The sequence below is a fragment of the Oncorhynchus keta genome, chromosome 25 (genome assembly GCF_023373465.1).
Source record: "Oncorhynchus keta strain PuntledgeMale-10-30-2019 chromosome 25, Oket_V2, whole genome shotgun sequence".
In the NCBI taxonomy this organism is placed as follows: Eukaryota; Metazoa; Chordata; class Actinopteri; order Salmoniformes; family Salmonidae; genus Oncorhynchus; species Oncorhynchus keta.
In genome coordinates this window covers 13,808,103-13,822,038 of record NC_068445.1, presented here as the reverse complement: position 1 = coordinate 13,822,038, position 13,936 = coordinate 13,808,103, and the positions used below count along the sequence as shown (strand labels likewise).

Below are 13,936 nucleotides of genomic sequence, written 5' to 3'. Positions count from 1 at the left end.
AATTGACTTACTGAGTTACTGATCTTCATTCTAGTGGTAGTGGATAGATTCTCCAAGTCATGTCGCCTAATCCCTCTTCCTGGTCTTCCCACTGCTCTTCAGGTCACTGAGGCACTTTTCCAGCAGGTCTTCCGGCATTATGACCTTCCGGAGGACATCTCAGACCGTGGCCCCCAATTCACATCCAGAATTGGAAAAGCTCTGGGTCAAGGTTAGCCTCACATCCGGGTAGCGGCCTTAGTCTAACGGGCAGGTGGAGGGGATGAATCAGGAGCTAGGGAGGTTCCTGAGGACTCACTGTCAGGACTGGCAGGGTGAGTGGGCACGTTCCCTTCCTTGTTGGTATTGTTATTGTGTATCGGCGTACTGCCTTATGTTGGTGTCGTGTTCTTGGTTTTGTTTTATTAAAACGTTTCACCTGCTTCCGACTTACCGCCCCATCATTACAAAAGCTCCTCTGATTCAGCTACAGTCACTGGAAGAGTAAGAAAAAATCTGAGAGCGATCCACAAATTTGGACTGTGTTATATTATTCTTAACGATTTCGCACAAATCAGAAAAAATGCAACAATATGTCTGTGAAACTACAGTTGAAGTTGAAGTTTACATACACTTAGATTGGAGTCAACAACCACTCCCCACATTTCTTGTTAACAAACTATAGTTTTGGCAAGTCTATTAACAATTGTTTACAGACAGATTATTTCACTTATAATTCACTGATTCCCAATTCCAGTGGGTCAGAAGTTTACATACACTAAGTTGACTGTGCCTTTAAACAGCTTGGAAAATGACAGAAAATTATGTAATGGCTTTAGAAGCTTCTGATAGGCTAATTACATCATTTGATACAATTGGAGATGTACCTGTGGATGTATCTCAAGGCATACCTTCAAAATCAGTGCCTCTTTGCTTGACATCATGGGAAAATCTAAAGAAATCAGCCAAGGCCTCAGAATGTTTTTTTGTAGACCTTCACAAGTCTGGTTCATCCTTGGGAGTAATTTCCAAACACCTGAAGGTACCACGTTCATCTGTATAAACAATAGTATGCAAGTGTAAACACCATGGTACAAAGCAAACGTCATACCGCTCAGGAAGGAGACGTGTTCTGTCTCCTAGAGATGAACGTACTTTGGTGTGCAAATCAATCAAAGAACAACAGCAAAGGGCCCTGTGAAGATGCTGGCGAAAACCGGTAAAAAAATATCTATCCACAGTAAAACAAGTCCTATATCGACATAACCTGAAAGGCCGTTCAGCAAGGAATAAGCTACTGCTCCAACACCACCATAAAAAAAGCCAGAATACAGTTTGCAACTGCACATGAGGACAAAGATCGTACCTTTTGGAGAAATGTCCTCTGGTCTGATGAAACATAAACAGAACTGTTTGGCCATAATGACCATTGTTATGTTTGGAGGAAAAAGGGGGAGGCTTGCAAGCCGAAGAACATAATCCCAACCGTGAAGCACGGGGGTGGCAGCATCATGTTGTGGGGGTGCAGGCGGGACTGGTGCACTTCACAAAATAGATGCAAAATTACGTGGATATATTGAAGCAACATCTCAAGACATCAGTCAGGAAGTTAAAGCTTGGTCGCAAACGGGACTTCCAAATGGACAATGACCCCAAGCATGCTTCCAAAGTTGTGGCAAAATGGCTTAAGGACAACAAAGTCAAGGTATTGGAGTGGCCAACACAAAGCCCTGACCTCAATCATATGGACAATTTGTGGGCAAAACTGAAAAAGCGTGTGCGAGCAAGGAGGCCTACAAACCAGACTCAGTTACACCAGGTCTGTCAGAAGGAATGTAGGAACTTATTGTGGGAAGCTTGTGGAGGGCTACCCGAAACGTTTGACCAAAGTTAAACCATTTAAAGGCAATGGTACCAAATATGTATGTAAACTTCTGACCCTCTGGGAACGTGATGAAAGAAATAAAAGCTTAAATAAATAAATCATTCCCTCTACTATTATTCTGACATTTCACATTTTTAAAATAAAGTGGTGATCCTAACTGACCTAAGACAGGGACTTTTTTACTAGAATAAAATTTCAGGAATTGTGAAAAAGTTGAAATCTAGTTGACTAAGGTGTATGTAAACTTCCAACTTCAACTGTATATATTCACAGTATTATTTATGAATAGTGGTTTATTTGGTAGCCTTTCGTAGTCTGTGTGATTAGTGTGATTTTACTAATTTTGTGATTAGTATGATTTTACTAAATTGCATTAGTACTGTACAAAGTTAGAGGTGCGCTATTTGATAGATTCCCCCTACTTCAGGCTCCAGTGTTGAGACCTAAGGTCAACCTACCCCCGCCCCCACCCCATCTCATACTTCTGAGTGTGAGACCTTCCCAGGCAGTAGCCTGCTTAGCTCACAAACTAAACTCAGCAAAAAAAGAAAAGGAGAATTTATAAAAATCAAAATATTTTCACAGATCTTCATTGTAAAGGGTTTCAACACTGTTTCCCATGCTTGTTCAATGAACCATAAACAATGAAATTGCACCTGTGGAACGGTCATTAAGACACTAACAGCTTACAGACGGTAGGCAATTAAGGTCACAGTTATGAAATCTTAGGACACCAAAGAGGCCTTTCTACTGACTCTGAAAAACACCAAAAGAAAAATGCCCAGGGTCCCTGCTCATCTGCGTGAACATGTCTTAGGCGTGCTGCAAGGAGGCATGAGGACTGCAGATGTGGCCAGGGCAATAAATTGCAATATCTGTACTGTGAGAAGCAGAAGACAGCGCTACAGGAAGACAGGACGGACAACTGATTGTCCTCTCAGTGGCAGACCACGTGTAACAACACCTGCACAGGATCGATACATCTGAACATTACACCTGTGGGACAGTTGTACAGAATGGCAAAAACAAATGCCAGACTTACACCAGGAACACACAATCCCTCCATCAGTGCTCAGACTGTCCGCAATAGGCTGAGAGAGGCTGGACTGAGGGCTTGTAGGCCTGTTGTAAGGCAGGTCCTCACCAGACATCACCGGCAACAACGTCGCCTATGGGCACAAACCCACCCTCGCTGGACCAGACAGGACTGGCAAAAAGTGCTCTTCTCGGAAGAGTTGCGGTTTTGTCTCACCAGGGGTGATGGTCGGATTCGCATGTATCGTTGAAGGAGTGTTACACCGAGGCCTGTACTCTAGAGCAGAATCGATTTGGAGGTGGAGGGCCCGTCACGGTCTGGGGCAGTGTGCATCATCGGACTGAGCTTGTTGTCATTGCAGGCAATCTCAACGCTGTGCGTTACAGGGAAGACATCCTCCTCCCTCATGTGGTACCCTTCCTGCAGGCTCATCCTGACATGACCCTCCAGCATGACAATGCCACCAGCCATACTGCTCGTTCTGTGCGTGATTTCCTGCAAGACTGGAATGTCATTGTCCTGCCATGGCCAGTGAAGAGCCCGGATCTCAATCCTATTGAGCACGTCTGGGACCTGTTGGATCGGAGGGTGAGGGCTAGGGCCATTCCCCCCAGAAATGTCTGGGAACTTGCTGGTGCCTTGTTGGAAGAGTGGGGTAACATCTCACAGCAAGAACTGGCAAATCTGGTGCATTCCATGAGGAGGAGATGCACTGCAGTACTTAATGCCGCTGGTGGCTACATCAGATACTAACTGTTATTTTTTATTTTGCCCCCCTTTGTTCAGGGACACATTATTCCATTTCTGTTAGTCACATGTCTGTGGAACTTGTTCAGTTTGTCTCATTGTTGAATCTTGTATGTTCACACAAATATTTACACCTATTAAGTTTGCTGAAAATAAACGCAGTTGACAGTTTCCTTTTTTGCTGAGTTTACAAAAAATACCCCATAATGACAAAGCGAAAACACATTTTTAGAAATTATTTGGATACAGCTTTAAAGAACATTTCGATACAGGTAGGTAGTGACAGGTAGGCTAGTTAAGGATCATATCACATCTACCTTATCAAAGCACTTCATGATGACAGAAATGAGTGCTATGGGGCGATAGTCATTTAGTTCAGTTAACTTTGCTTTCTTGGGTACAGGAACAATGGTGGACATCTTGAAGAAATTGGGGACAGCAGACTGGGATAGGGAGAGATTTAATATGTCCGTAAACACTCCAGCAGGCTGGTCTGCGCATGCTCTGAGGACGCGGCGAGGGATACCATCTGGGCTGGCAGCCTTGCAAGGGTCAACACACTTAAATGTCTTACTCAGATCGGCCATGGAGAACCTAACCTTAACCCCAAACCATAAAATGAATTCCTAACCCCAAACTTAAACTGAACCCCAATTATAACCCTAACCTTAAATCTAACACCTAAGCCTAAAATAGCCTTTTTCCTTGCAGGGACTGGCAAAATGTCCCCACTTGTCTGAATGTTCCTTGTTTTACTGTCCTTGTGAGGACTTCTAGTCCAAAAACACATACACACACCCCTTACCCTGCATCATCCTCATGGTTTCCCAGGGGCAGCAGACGAAACCAACCCTGCAACACAGGTGTCTTGTGCAGGCAAGCAAAAGGGATTTCCACCTGAACAAATAACCGAAACATCATACCATACACTAAACTGAAACAGCACTCTAGCACCAAAAATACATATTGGCATTTGTAAAAATATGAATGATTCCACATAGTAGAAATAAGTATAATGTGTCCTCACAGAATAACATAAGTAACCCATAGACATTAAGAACATAACCTCTTCACCTTTCCCAGGAAGTCATTCTTGCCCACCATGTCCCAGTCCCAGACTTCCACTGTGACATTCCCTCCCTCAGTCAGCTCCCAGGCCTCCAGCTCCAGCTCCAGGGTCTCACTCCAGTGTGGATAACGAGTCTTCTTAATGATCTAACACACACACCAGAAAAACCCTTCATTTACTATTTCACATGCTCAAATCAGTCTTTGTTTCCACTAAAGTTGGTGATAATTCAGACATGAACATGTTATCTGGCTCATCTCCCTCCTCACCGAAGTTTCTGCACTGTGGTTATTGAAGAGGATTCTGGCAAAGGGGTCAGAGGTTCCAGAGATGTCTCTTGGCGCCAGGTCTCTAAGAGGTCAACGAACAGAAACACATTAATGTATGAGCAACCCCTCAGCCCCTTTACCTGTCCCTATACATGGTGCTGGAATGATTCAATGAGTGAGATGATATGTGCAGATCATTCCTCTAGATTTGACATTACTCTGCTAAATCTAAAGATGAGAGAACTTTGAACAGCATAGAAGCTTGTTAGATTGGCCTGTGTTGTGAGACAGTAAGTGTAGTGAGAGTATGACTCAGACTGAACTGCATCCATGAGCAGAAGGCAAGCTGCTGAGCGACAATGGTGAAGAGTGAGCAGCACTGAGACAGTGACTTCACCATAGAGGTCGGCTAGAGACAGACTCTTTCATAGAGAGCCAGTTAGTGACCTGTTTATACACCCAGTTTTCATGATCAAACCTGTCTCACTGCTCCCAGTGCTAAGACAAGGTGCATTCTCACTCAGATAAGTGAGAGCACAAACCACCATGGTATATCAGTCTCTACATAGATAAACACTGTCTGACAAACAGAGACAAAGCTATACTGGATACATTTTGTTGAATACATTCTCATGTGTAAGAGATGTGAATAAGCATGTAAGATAGTTAGCTATGTCACCGTCATCATAACAGCAAAAATACTTGGACCACAACAGAAAGCATATTTACCACATTCAGGGGCCATGGCACATAATCCATTAAAACTATGTTCTCATTGGGAGCCCATTGCTGTCTACAGGACACAAAGACAAAGGAGCACCAGACTTTCTTAACTCTGCTGTTTGATACAATCCCACTGGGCACACCAAGTCATTTCAACGTGGACATTTTGGCAATATTTGGTTGAGACGTCGATTCACCCACTCAAAAAGACAGCCAGAAGTTTGTTGAATTCCCAATGTGTTATCACTATGCTTTCAACCAATATAAAAGCAAAGCCAAAATCCAATGGAAAAATAAGGTCAGATGTTTTGTTTAGTTGTCTAAATGTGTTATCAATGCGCTTTCAACCATTTAAAACCACAACAAAGTTCAAATAGGAATACAATGTCAGATATTTTGTGTTTATACAACAACTTAATGTGTTATTATCGTGCTTCATCTAATAGCACAACCAAATGACTTGGATTGTAGTTGAGATTACATTAAAGGTACATGGTGCAAGTGATCAATGCTGATTATTACAGAAATTGTGATCTCCACTGAGACTATCAACATTTAAATGATATCTAAGTAGTTTCATCTGAGCCACTGGCTTAATCCTATTATTTTTTCTTTTGGTTTTGGTTTAGTTGGAGACGTGAATCTAACATTTAATTTATTAACTTGTCGACAAGTTGATGGGCTATTTATACAACTGCAAATGTGGTACTGAAATGTGTTTGGATGTCAACAAATTCCAGTTTGTCTACAAATTAATCATTTTTATGTTGGATTCACATCTCCATCTCAACCAATAATTAAAGTTAAAGAATAGGACTAAATTAAATAAAACTTTATTTAAAGTGCTTTTTTTTCATCTTTATTTAACCAGGTAGGCCAGTTGAGAACAAGTTCTTGTTTACAACTGCGACCTGGCCAAGATAAAGCAAAGCGACAAAAACAACAGTTACACATGGGATAAATAACACAATAGAAAAATCTGTATACAGTGCAAATGAAGTAAGGAGGTAAGGCAATAAATAGGCTATAGTGGCAAAGTAATTACAATTTAGCAAATTACACTGGAGTGATAGATGTGCAGATGAGGATGTGCAAGTAGAAATACTGGTGTGCAAAAGATCAGAAAAACAAAAACAAATATGGGGATGAGGTAGGTAGTTGGTTGGATGGGCTATTTACAGATGGGCTGTGTACAGCTGCCACGATCGGTAAGCTGATCAGACAGCTGACGCTTAAAGTTAGTGAGAGAGATATAAGTCTCCAACTTCAGTGATTTTTGCAATTTGTTCCAGTCATGGGCAGCAGAGAACTGTAAGGAATGGAGGCCAAAACAGGTGGTGGCTTTGGGGATGACCAGTGAAATATACATGCTGGAGTGCGTGCTACAGGTGGGTGTTGCTATGGTGACAAGTGAGCTGAGATAAGGCGGAGCTTTACCTAGCAAAGACTTAAAGATGACCTGGAGCCAGTGGGTTTGGCGACGAATATGTAGCGAGGACCAGCCAACGAGAGCATACAGGTCGCAGTGGTGGGTAGTATATGGGGCTTTGGTGACAAAACAGATGGCACTGTGATAGACTGCATCCATTTAATGTTTGATTTGATTAAATGTAGTCCTATTCTTTAACTTTGATATTAGGTTGAGATTGAGACGTGAATCCAAAATACAGTGCCTTCGGAAAGTATTCAGACCCCTTGACTTTTTCCACATTTTGTTACATTACAGCCTTATTCTAAAATGTTTATTTTTTTATTCCTCAGCAATCTACAGAAAATATCCCATAATGACAAAGCGAAAACAGGCTTTTAGAAATGTTTGCAAATAAATAAATACCTAAATACTTATTTACATGAGTATTCAGACCCTTTGCTATGAGCTTAGGGCCATCCTGTTTCCATTGATCATCCTTGAGATGTTTCTATAACTTGATTGGAGTCCACCTGTGGTAAATTCAATTGATTGGACATAATTTGGAAAGGCACATACCTGTCTATATAAAGGTCCCACAGTTGACAGTGCATGTCAGACCAAAAACTAAGCCATGAGGTCAAAGGAATTGTCCGTAGAGCTCTGAGACAATATTGTGTAGAGCCACAGATCTGGGAAAGGGTACCAAAAACATTCTGCCGCATTGAAGGTCCATAAGAACACAGTGGCTTCCATCATTCTTAAATGGAAGAAGGTTGGAATAACCAAGACGCTTCCTAGAGCTGGCCGCCTGGCAAAACTGAGCAAATGGGGTAGAAGGGCCTTGGTCAGGGAGGTTGCCACGAACCCAATTGTCACTTTGACAGAGCTCTAGAGTTCCTTCCTTAGAGAACCTTCCAGAAGGACAATCATCTCTGCAGCACTCTACAGCACTCTGCAGCACTCAAGATAAACGGAGCAAAGTACAGAGAGGTCCTTGATGAAAACCTGTTCCAGAGCGCTCAGGACCTCAGACTGGGGCAAAGGTTCACCTTCCAACAGGACAACAACCCTAAGCATACAGCCAAGATAACGCAGGAGTGGCTTCGGGACAAGTCCCTGAATGTCCTTGAGTTGCCCAACTAGAGCCCGGATTTTAAACATCTCCGGAGAGACATGAAAATAGTTGTGCAGCAAAGCTCTCCATTCAACCTGACAGAGCTTGAGAGGATCTGCAGAGAAGAATGGGAGAAACTCCCCAAATACAGCTGTGCCAAGCTTGTAGCATCATACCCAAGAAGACTCGAGGCTGTAATCACTGCCAAAGGTGCTTCAACAAAGTACTGAGTAAAGGGTCTGAATACTTAAGTCAATTTGATATTTTATTTTTTAATAAATGTACCAACATTTCTAAAAGCCTGTTTTTGCTTTGTCATTATGGGCTATTGTGTGTAGATTGATGAGGGGGGGAAAAACTATTTAATCAATTTTAGAATAAGGCTGTAACTTAACAAAATGTGTAAAAAGTCAAGGGGTCTGAATACTTTCCGAATGCACTGTATGTGCCTTTTGTAATTGTTTTAATTGATGTAGTACTGTTGTTGTCTATTAATGTTCTGTATTATGTCATGTTTCATGTTTTGTGTGGACCCCAGGAAGAGTAGCTGCTGCTTTTGCAACAGCTAATGGGGATTCTAATGAAATACCTCAAACTATTATTCATTTGTAGACAAACTGGAATTAAAGCCAGACTAATTCAGTGGAACTATCCAAGCAGGAGATACCTCTCCTTCACATGTTTATATTTGGTTGCATTGACAACCAAACAAAATATAAATATCCAGTTTGTCTACAAATTAATAATTTATATGTTGGATTCATGACTCCATCTCAAGCAAAAATCTAAGTGAAAAAAATAGGACTAAATCTAATCAAGCATTCAATGCACTTTAAATAAGGTTTGATTTAGTCCTATTCTTTAACTTAGATTTTTGGTTGAGACGGGGACGTGAATTTATTAACATATTAAACATCAATGTGAAGATTACATTTGAAATCAATGAAAGCTTGATGCCCTAGGCCTATATGTAATTGTCTCGTTTTAGTTGAACCCTGGTTTGAATTCATTTGCTTTGTTAAACCTACCCTTTGGAATGACTTTGATAGTAACAGTGAATATATTTATTAAAATGTCTCCATTTAATCATTCTCAAAATAGTACGTTGGTAGTAAACAATAGTGATGGGGGGGAAAAACCTGTACTTCCACCAAAACGCCAGTATTTTTCCTTCATAGCTTGTTCTCCATCTGCTTTTTAAATAGGGAGCCAATTTGTTTTCAGCACTTTTATTCTCATGACTAATCAAAAGTAATTTTCTCATGACTCTCTCTGTCTCTCTATTGTGAGCAATATGCTTGGAACATCGAATCGCAATAAAATCATACTATCGAATCGAATGTAGAATTGTAGAATCGAATGTAGAATTGATTGGAAAGGAGCATCAAGTTCATCACCTTTCACCACCCTGTGAAGTTCATCATAACTTATTTCATCATTAGCCTAATAAACTGAATGCTTTCCTGACGAGTTGTAGTGGGAGGACCACGCAACATGTCATTGCGTGACTTGATGGTTATTATATAAATATTTGCGCATAAGTGTTTCTACCGAAATTTCTTGTATAATTAATTTTACAGACACAAAAAGATCCTACCGTGTGTAGCGTATTTTGTTTTGTCAACATTTTGAAAGTTACCCAACACTTTTCGATTTCCATCAGGCCTGTCATGACATTTTTTTTTAAAGATTGGTTTATGTTGAATATCGGATTACAATGACGACATAAATCCTGTGGTTTGAAATGTCACCCTCAAATCAGTTGATGTCTTTTCAAATCCAATTTGCTCCATGATTCCACATCACAATAGGTAAACACATTTTGTTGAAACAACGTTAATTCGACCAGTTTGTGCTGGTGGGATGTTTCCCATGTGGTGCTCTGCTTCCATGAGAGAAAACAATGTTGTTTCATCCCATAATCTCAAGTCTCTGGAACGGTATCATTATTCTTGGTTCTCACCCTTTGTGCAGAAGTTGGTTTATGTCATGATGGAGACCAGGCATGAATTATCCGGTTTTGTTATGTTTGATAACTCTTAAATCAGACAATTAACATGCAGTCCACCGAGCTCCTATCTGCTAGTCCTCATTGCTAGGTTAGTCCTATTACCGTAGTTCGCTAGGTCAGTCATACCTATCAGACATTACTACATATCGGCTTTTCTGAGAGAAATCAAAACTATAACATCCTCTCGACCTAATACAAATATTCACCCTGTGGACCGTTTCAATACAAATACACATATTTGTTTTTCAATAACATACAGTATATATATTTTTTGTAACATATTAACATACGTTTTGTTTTTCTCTAACATCCACAATACACATAACTGTGTCATCTATGACATCGGGGTAGACAGCCCTTTGTCCACAGCAACATAAGGATTATTCTGCCCTTATTCGTTGCATGTCGCCTCTCTGATGTCATCTGACCTGTGTGCAGACACTGGTCTGTTCTCCTCCACAGCCTCCACATATGCTTTGACTTCTTCTTCTGTGTCTGACGTGTTTTCTTTCAGTGGGTTTCTTGACAGTGTGTCAGCCACCACTAACTAGGCGCATGAGCAGTTGCTGACAGCTGAGTGGTGCTTTGTCCAGGTCGTACGTGTTGATCAACGGAACGAGTGACTTATGGTCTGTATGTAAAGCAAAGCTGCCCATCCACTGCAGGTAGTGGGCAAATCATTTGCATGCACATACACCTGTAAGGCACTCTTTTTTCATTTGCGCGTACCTTCTCTCAGTCTCTGTGCGTGAACAAAAAACACAACAGGATGGAGCTCGCCTTCCTCTTGTTCCTATAGGAGTGTAGCTCTGAGGCCATAGCTACTTGCGTCTGCACTGACTACAGTTGGTTTGCCGGCATTGTAGTATGCCAATACCTGCTCCTGTGGGTCTCCCTACATCTCTCTTTTCAATAGCTCAGTGATGGGGTGTAGCACTGATGACAGGCCCGGCTCAATGGTGTTTGTTGGACTGGGCATCTCGGAGACGTCTTTCACTTTGCTGTCATCCGGCTTTATCCCATCCGCTATGATCACATGACAGAAGTACTGGATCTCCGACTTCCCAAGGTGACACTTGTTTTTGTACAGCTTTAGTACTGACTCTTTGATGGGTTGCAGCTGGGTTCAAACGTTATCTGACAAAAACCGCTAGACGCATCGAGTGTGGAGAAGACTCTCGCCCTGGATAGCTTGGGTACTATATCCTCCAAGGTGAGTAAGATGAACCTCTCCCGCTTCACTGCTTCGTTGAGTCGTTTTAAGTCTACGCATGTTCTCACTTTGCCATTTTTCTTCATCACCAGCACCATGGGAACACACCAGTCTGTAGACTCGGTTTCTCCCTCTGATGCCATTTCTTTCCATTCTGTTGAGTTCATCCTCCGCTTTTGGAAGGGAGTGGAAAAGGAATTCCGCATGGCGAAGTCAGAGAATAGGGGACTGCATCGGGCCTAAATTCAATCTTGACCGGTTCACAGTTCAGTGGCCCTATCTCTCCAAACACATCTGTGCTGATCTCATCTGCTCTGAGGAACAAACTCATCTTGCAAGCAACGGTTCTGCTAACTTGGTTATTAGCATATGGTCCTTGAATCACAAAGATCTAGAATTGGTACTTTTCTCCTTTTCTTTCACTCATGGCTAAGAATTTTCCCATACAGTCAAACCTGCCACCTAGGCTGCGAACATCAGTTACAATGTTAACCAGCCGGGGGCGCTGTTGCATTCTCTGGTAAGTGCTCTGAGACATCACTCTAACATCAGCACCGGTGTTAATCTTGGACTTTACAGGTGTGCCATTTACTGGGAGCTCAACATGCCACTGATCTTCAGACTCCTTAGTAACCGATCCTAAAAAGAATGCCCCTTGCATTTCCTCTACATCCTCAGCTGTAACTTCTTTGACCATTTTTGTTTTGCATGCAATCTCAAAATGGCCCATTTTGTTACACTTCCTGCATCTTTCGTTGAGTGCTGGGCAATTTTCACTGTAATCATGGCTGTGGTTACAACGTGAGAAATTCCCCTGTTTTGATTGACTATTTCTTTGCTTAAACTGTTTGTTCTATGCTGTGGTTTGCCTCTCATCAACGTAGTTCTCAGCTCCCACTCGCATGTCCGTGCTGCTTCTTTATCTGCTCAGACTGGCATGTGATTTGTATCGTCTTCTCCAGTGTCAAGTCTGCCCCCAGCTGTAGCTTTTGTGAAAGATCACTGTCCATAAGGTCAATCACAATCCTGTCCCTTATTTGTTCATCCTTTGTAGTTCCAAACTCGCGGTGTTCAGCTAGCTCATACAGATTCCTTACAAAAGATTCCATTGTCTCTCTCCCCTTTTTTATTTTAATCTGTTTATGGAAACATGCTCGTTCGTGAATCACGTTGCGCCGTGGCACAAGATGTTCATTCAGTTTTTCCATCACCACATTGTTGTTGAACTCATCATTAAAGTAATCAAAGGAGAATGCATTGTAGAAAATCTCTGCATCTTTCCCCATTGCATAAACTAGTGAATTCACCTGCACCACACCGGTCTCCTTACCCAGTTTCGATGCTACTCGAAAACAGGAAAAGCGTGGTCTCCAGATCGGCCATGCCGATGGCGACGGCTGTGAAAAATCGAACGGCTCTGGTAGGTTGAATTTCGACATTTCCCCACTAATCTTCGACATGTGAGTTCTTTAATTCGGACAACATGTCATGATGTAGGCCAGGCTGTGAATTATCCGGTTTAGTTATGTTACAAACTCTTAAATCAGGCAATTAACATGCTGTTCACCGAGCAACTATCTGCTTGTCCTCACTGCTAGGTTAGTTTTATTAGCGTAGTTCGCTAGGTCAGTCACATCCGGTTATGACAATGACACGCATAACCAATCAATTACGGAGATATCTATCAGACATCACTACAGTGTACAAATGTTGTTAGGATGAATTTAGTAGAAAATAACTAAATTGAAACCCCTAATCTCAAATGTTAGGCAGTAATGAGAGCTTGCCAGATCTAGTTAGAAGCTCTCCTTCAGGGGGTCTTGAGCACATTGCCAGTGATTGCTCAAACCCTGCAGAAACAGCCAAGCTGGACAGATGCCATGCTTATAGTGCTCAGTCCCCATCACGTTATTGAAACCCTCTCAGGGACCTCTCTGCCTCTCATTTCTTAATGGCTTTCTCTGTGGCACATTCCTTTTTCTAAATGAGCGTATCCTCGTCAAAATCTGCTTACTGTAACTCTGTGGCCTTGGTGTCTGCTGGCACTTCAACAGGCGGGTAAACACAATCTCCTCTGGGACTTGTATTTATTTTAAGAATAAAGGCGACATCAATAACATACAGTGCCTTAAGAAAGTATTCACGACGCCAATGGTGACTTTAAAACAGTTACACAGTTTACATGGCTGCGATTGGAGAAAATTGAGGATGGATCAACAACATTGTAGTTACTCCAGAATACTAACCTAATTGACAGAGTGAAAATAAGGGAGCCTGTACAGAATACAAATATTCCAAAACATGCAACATGCATGTGGCAAAGCCATTACATTTTTTTCCTGAATACAAAGTGGGGGGGATTTGGGGAAAATCCAACTACTACTACTTTCAAGCATAGTAGTGGCTGCAGCATGTTATGGGTATGCTTGTAATCGTCAAGGACTTCTGAGTTTTTCAGGACTAAAAATAAACGGAATGG

General features: G+C 41.8%; 1 protein-coding gene across 1 annotated transcript in view; it reads right to left on the bottom strand.

Moving 5' to 3' along the window:
• Positions 1-13,936, bottom strand: part of LOC118358258 (rasGAP-activating-like protein 1) — a 52,648-nt gene that overhangs the window by 16,886 nt on the left and 21,826 nt on the right. Inside the window, exons 6-8 of the mRNA XM_035735860.2 lie at positions 4,986-5,067; positions 4,722-4,862; positions 4,453-4,544 (exon numbers count right to left, since the gene is read on the bottom strand). Coding sequence (XP_035591753.1) covers positions 4,453-4,544; positions 4,722-4,862; positions 4,986-5,067 — 315 coding nt within the window. The remainder of the gene's footprint in view (positions 1-4,452; positions 4,545-4,721; positions 4,863-4,985; positions 5,068-13,936) is intronic.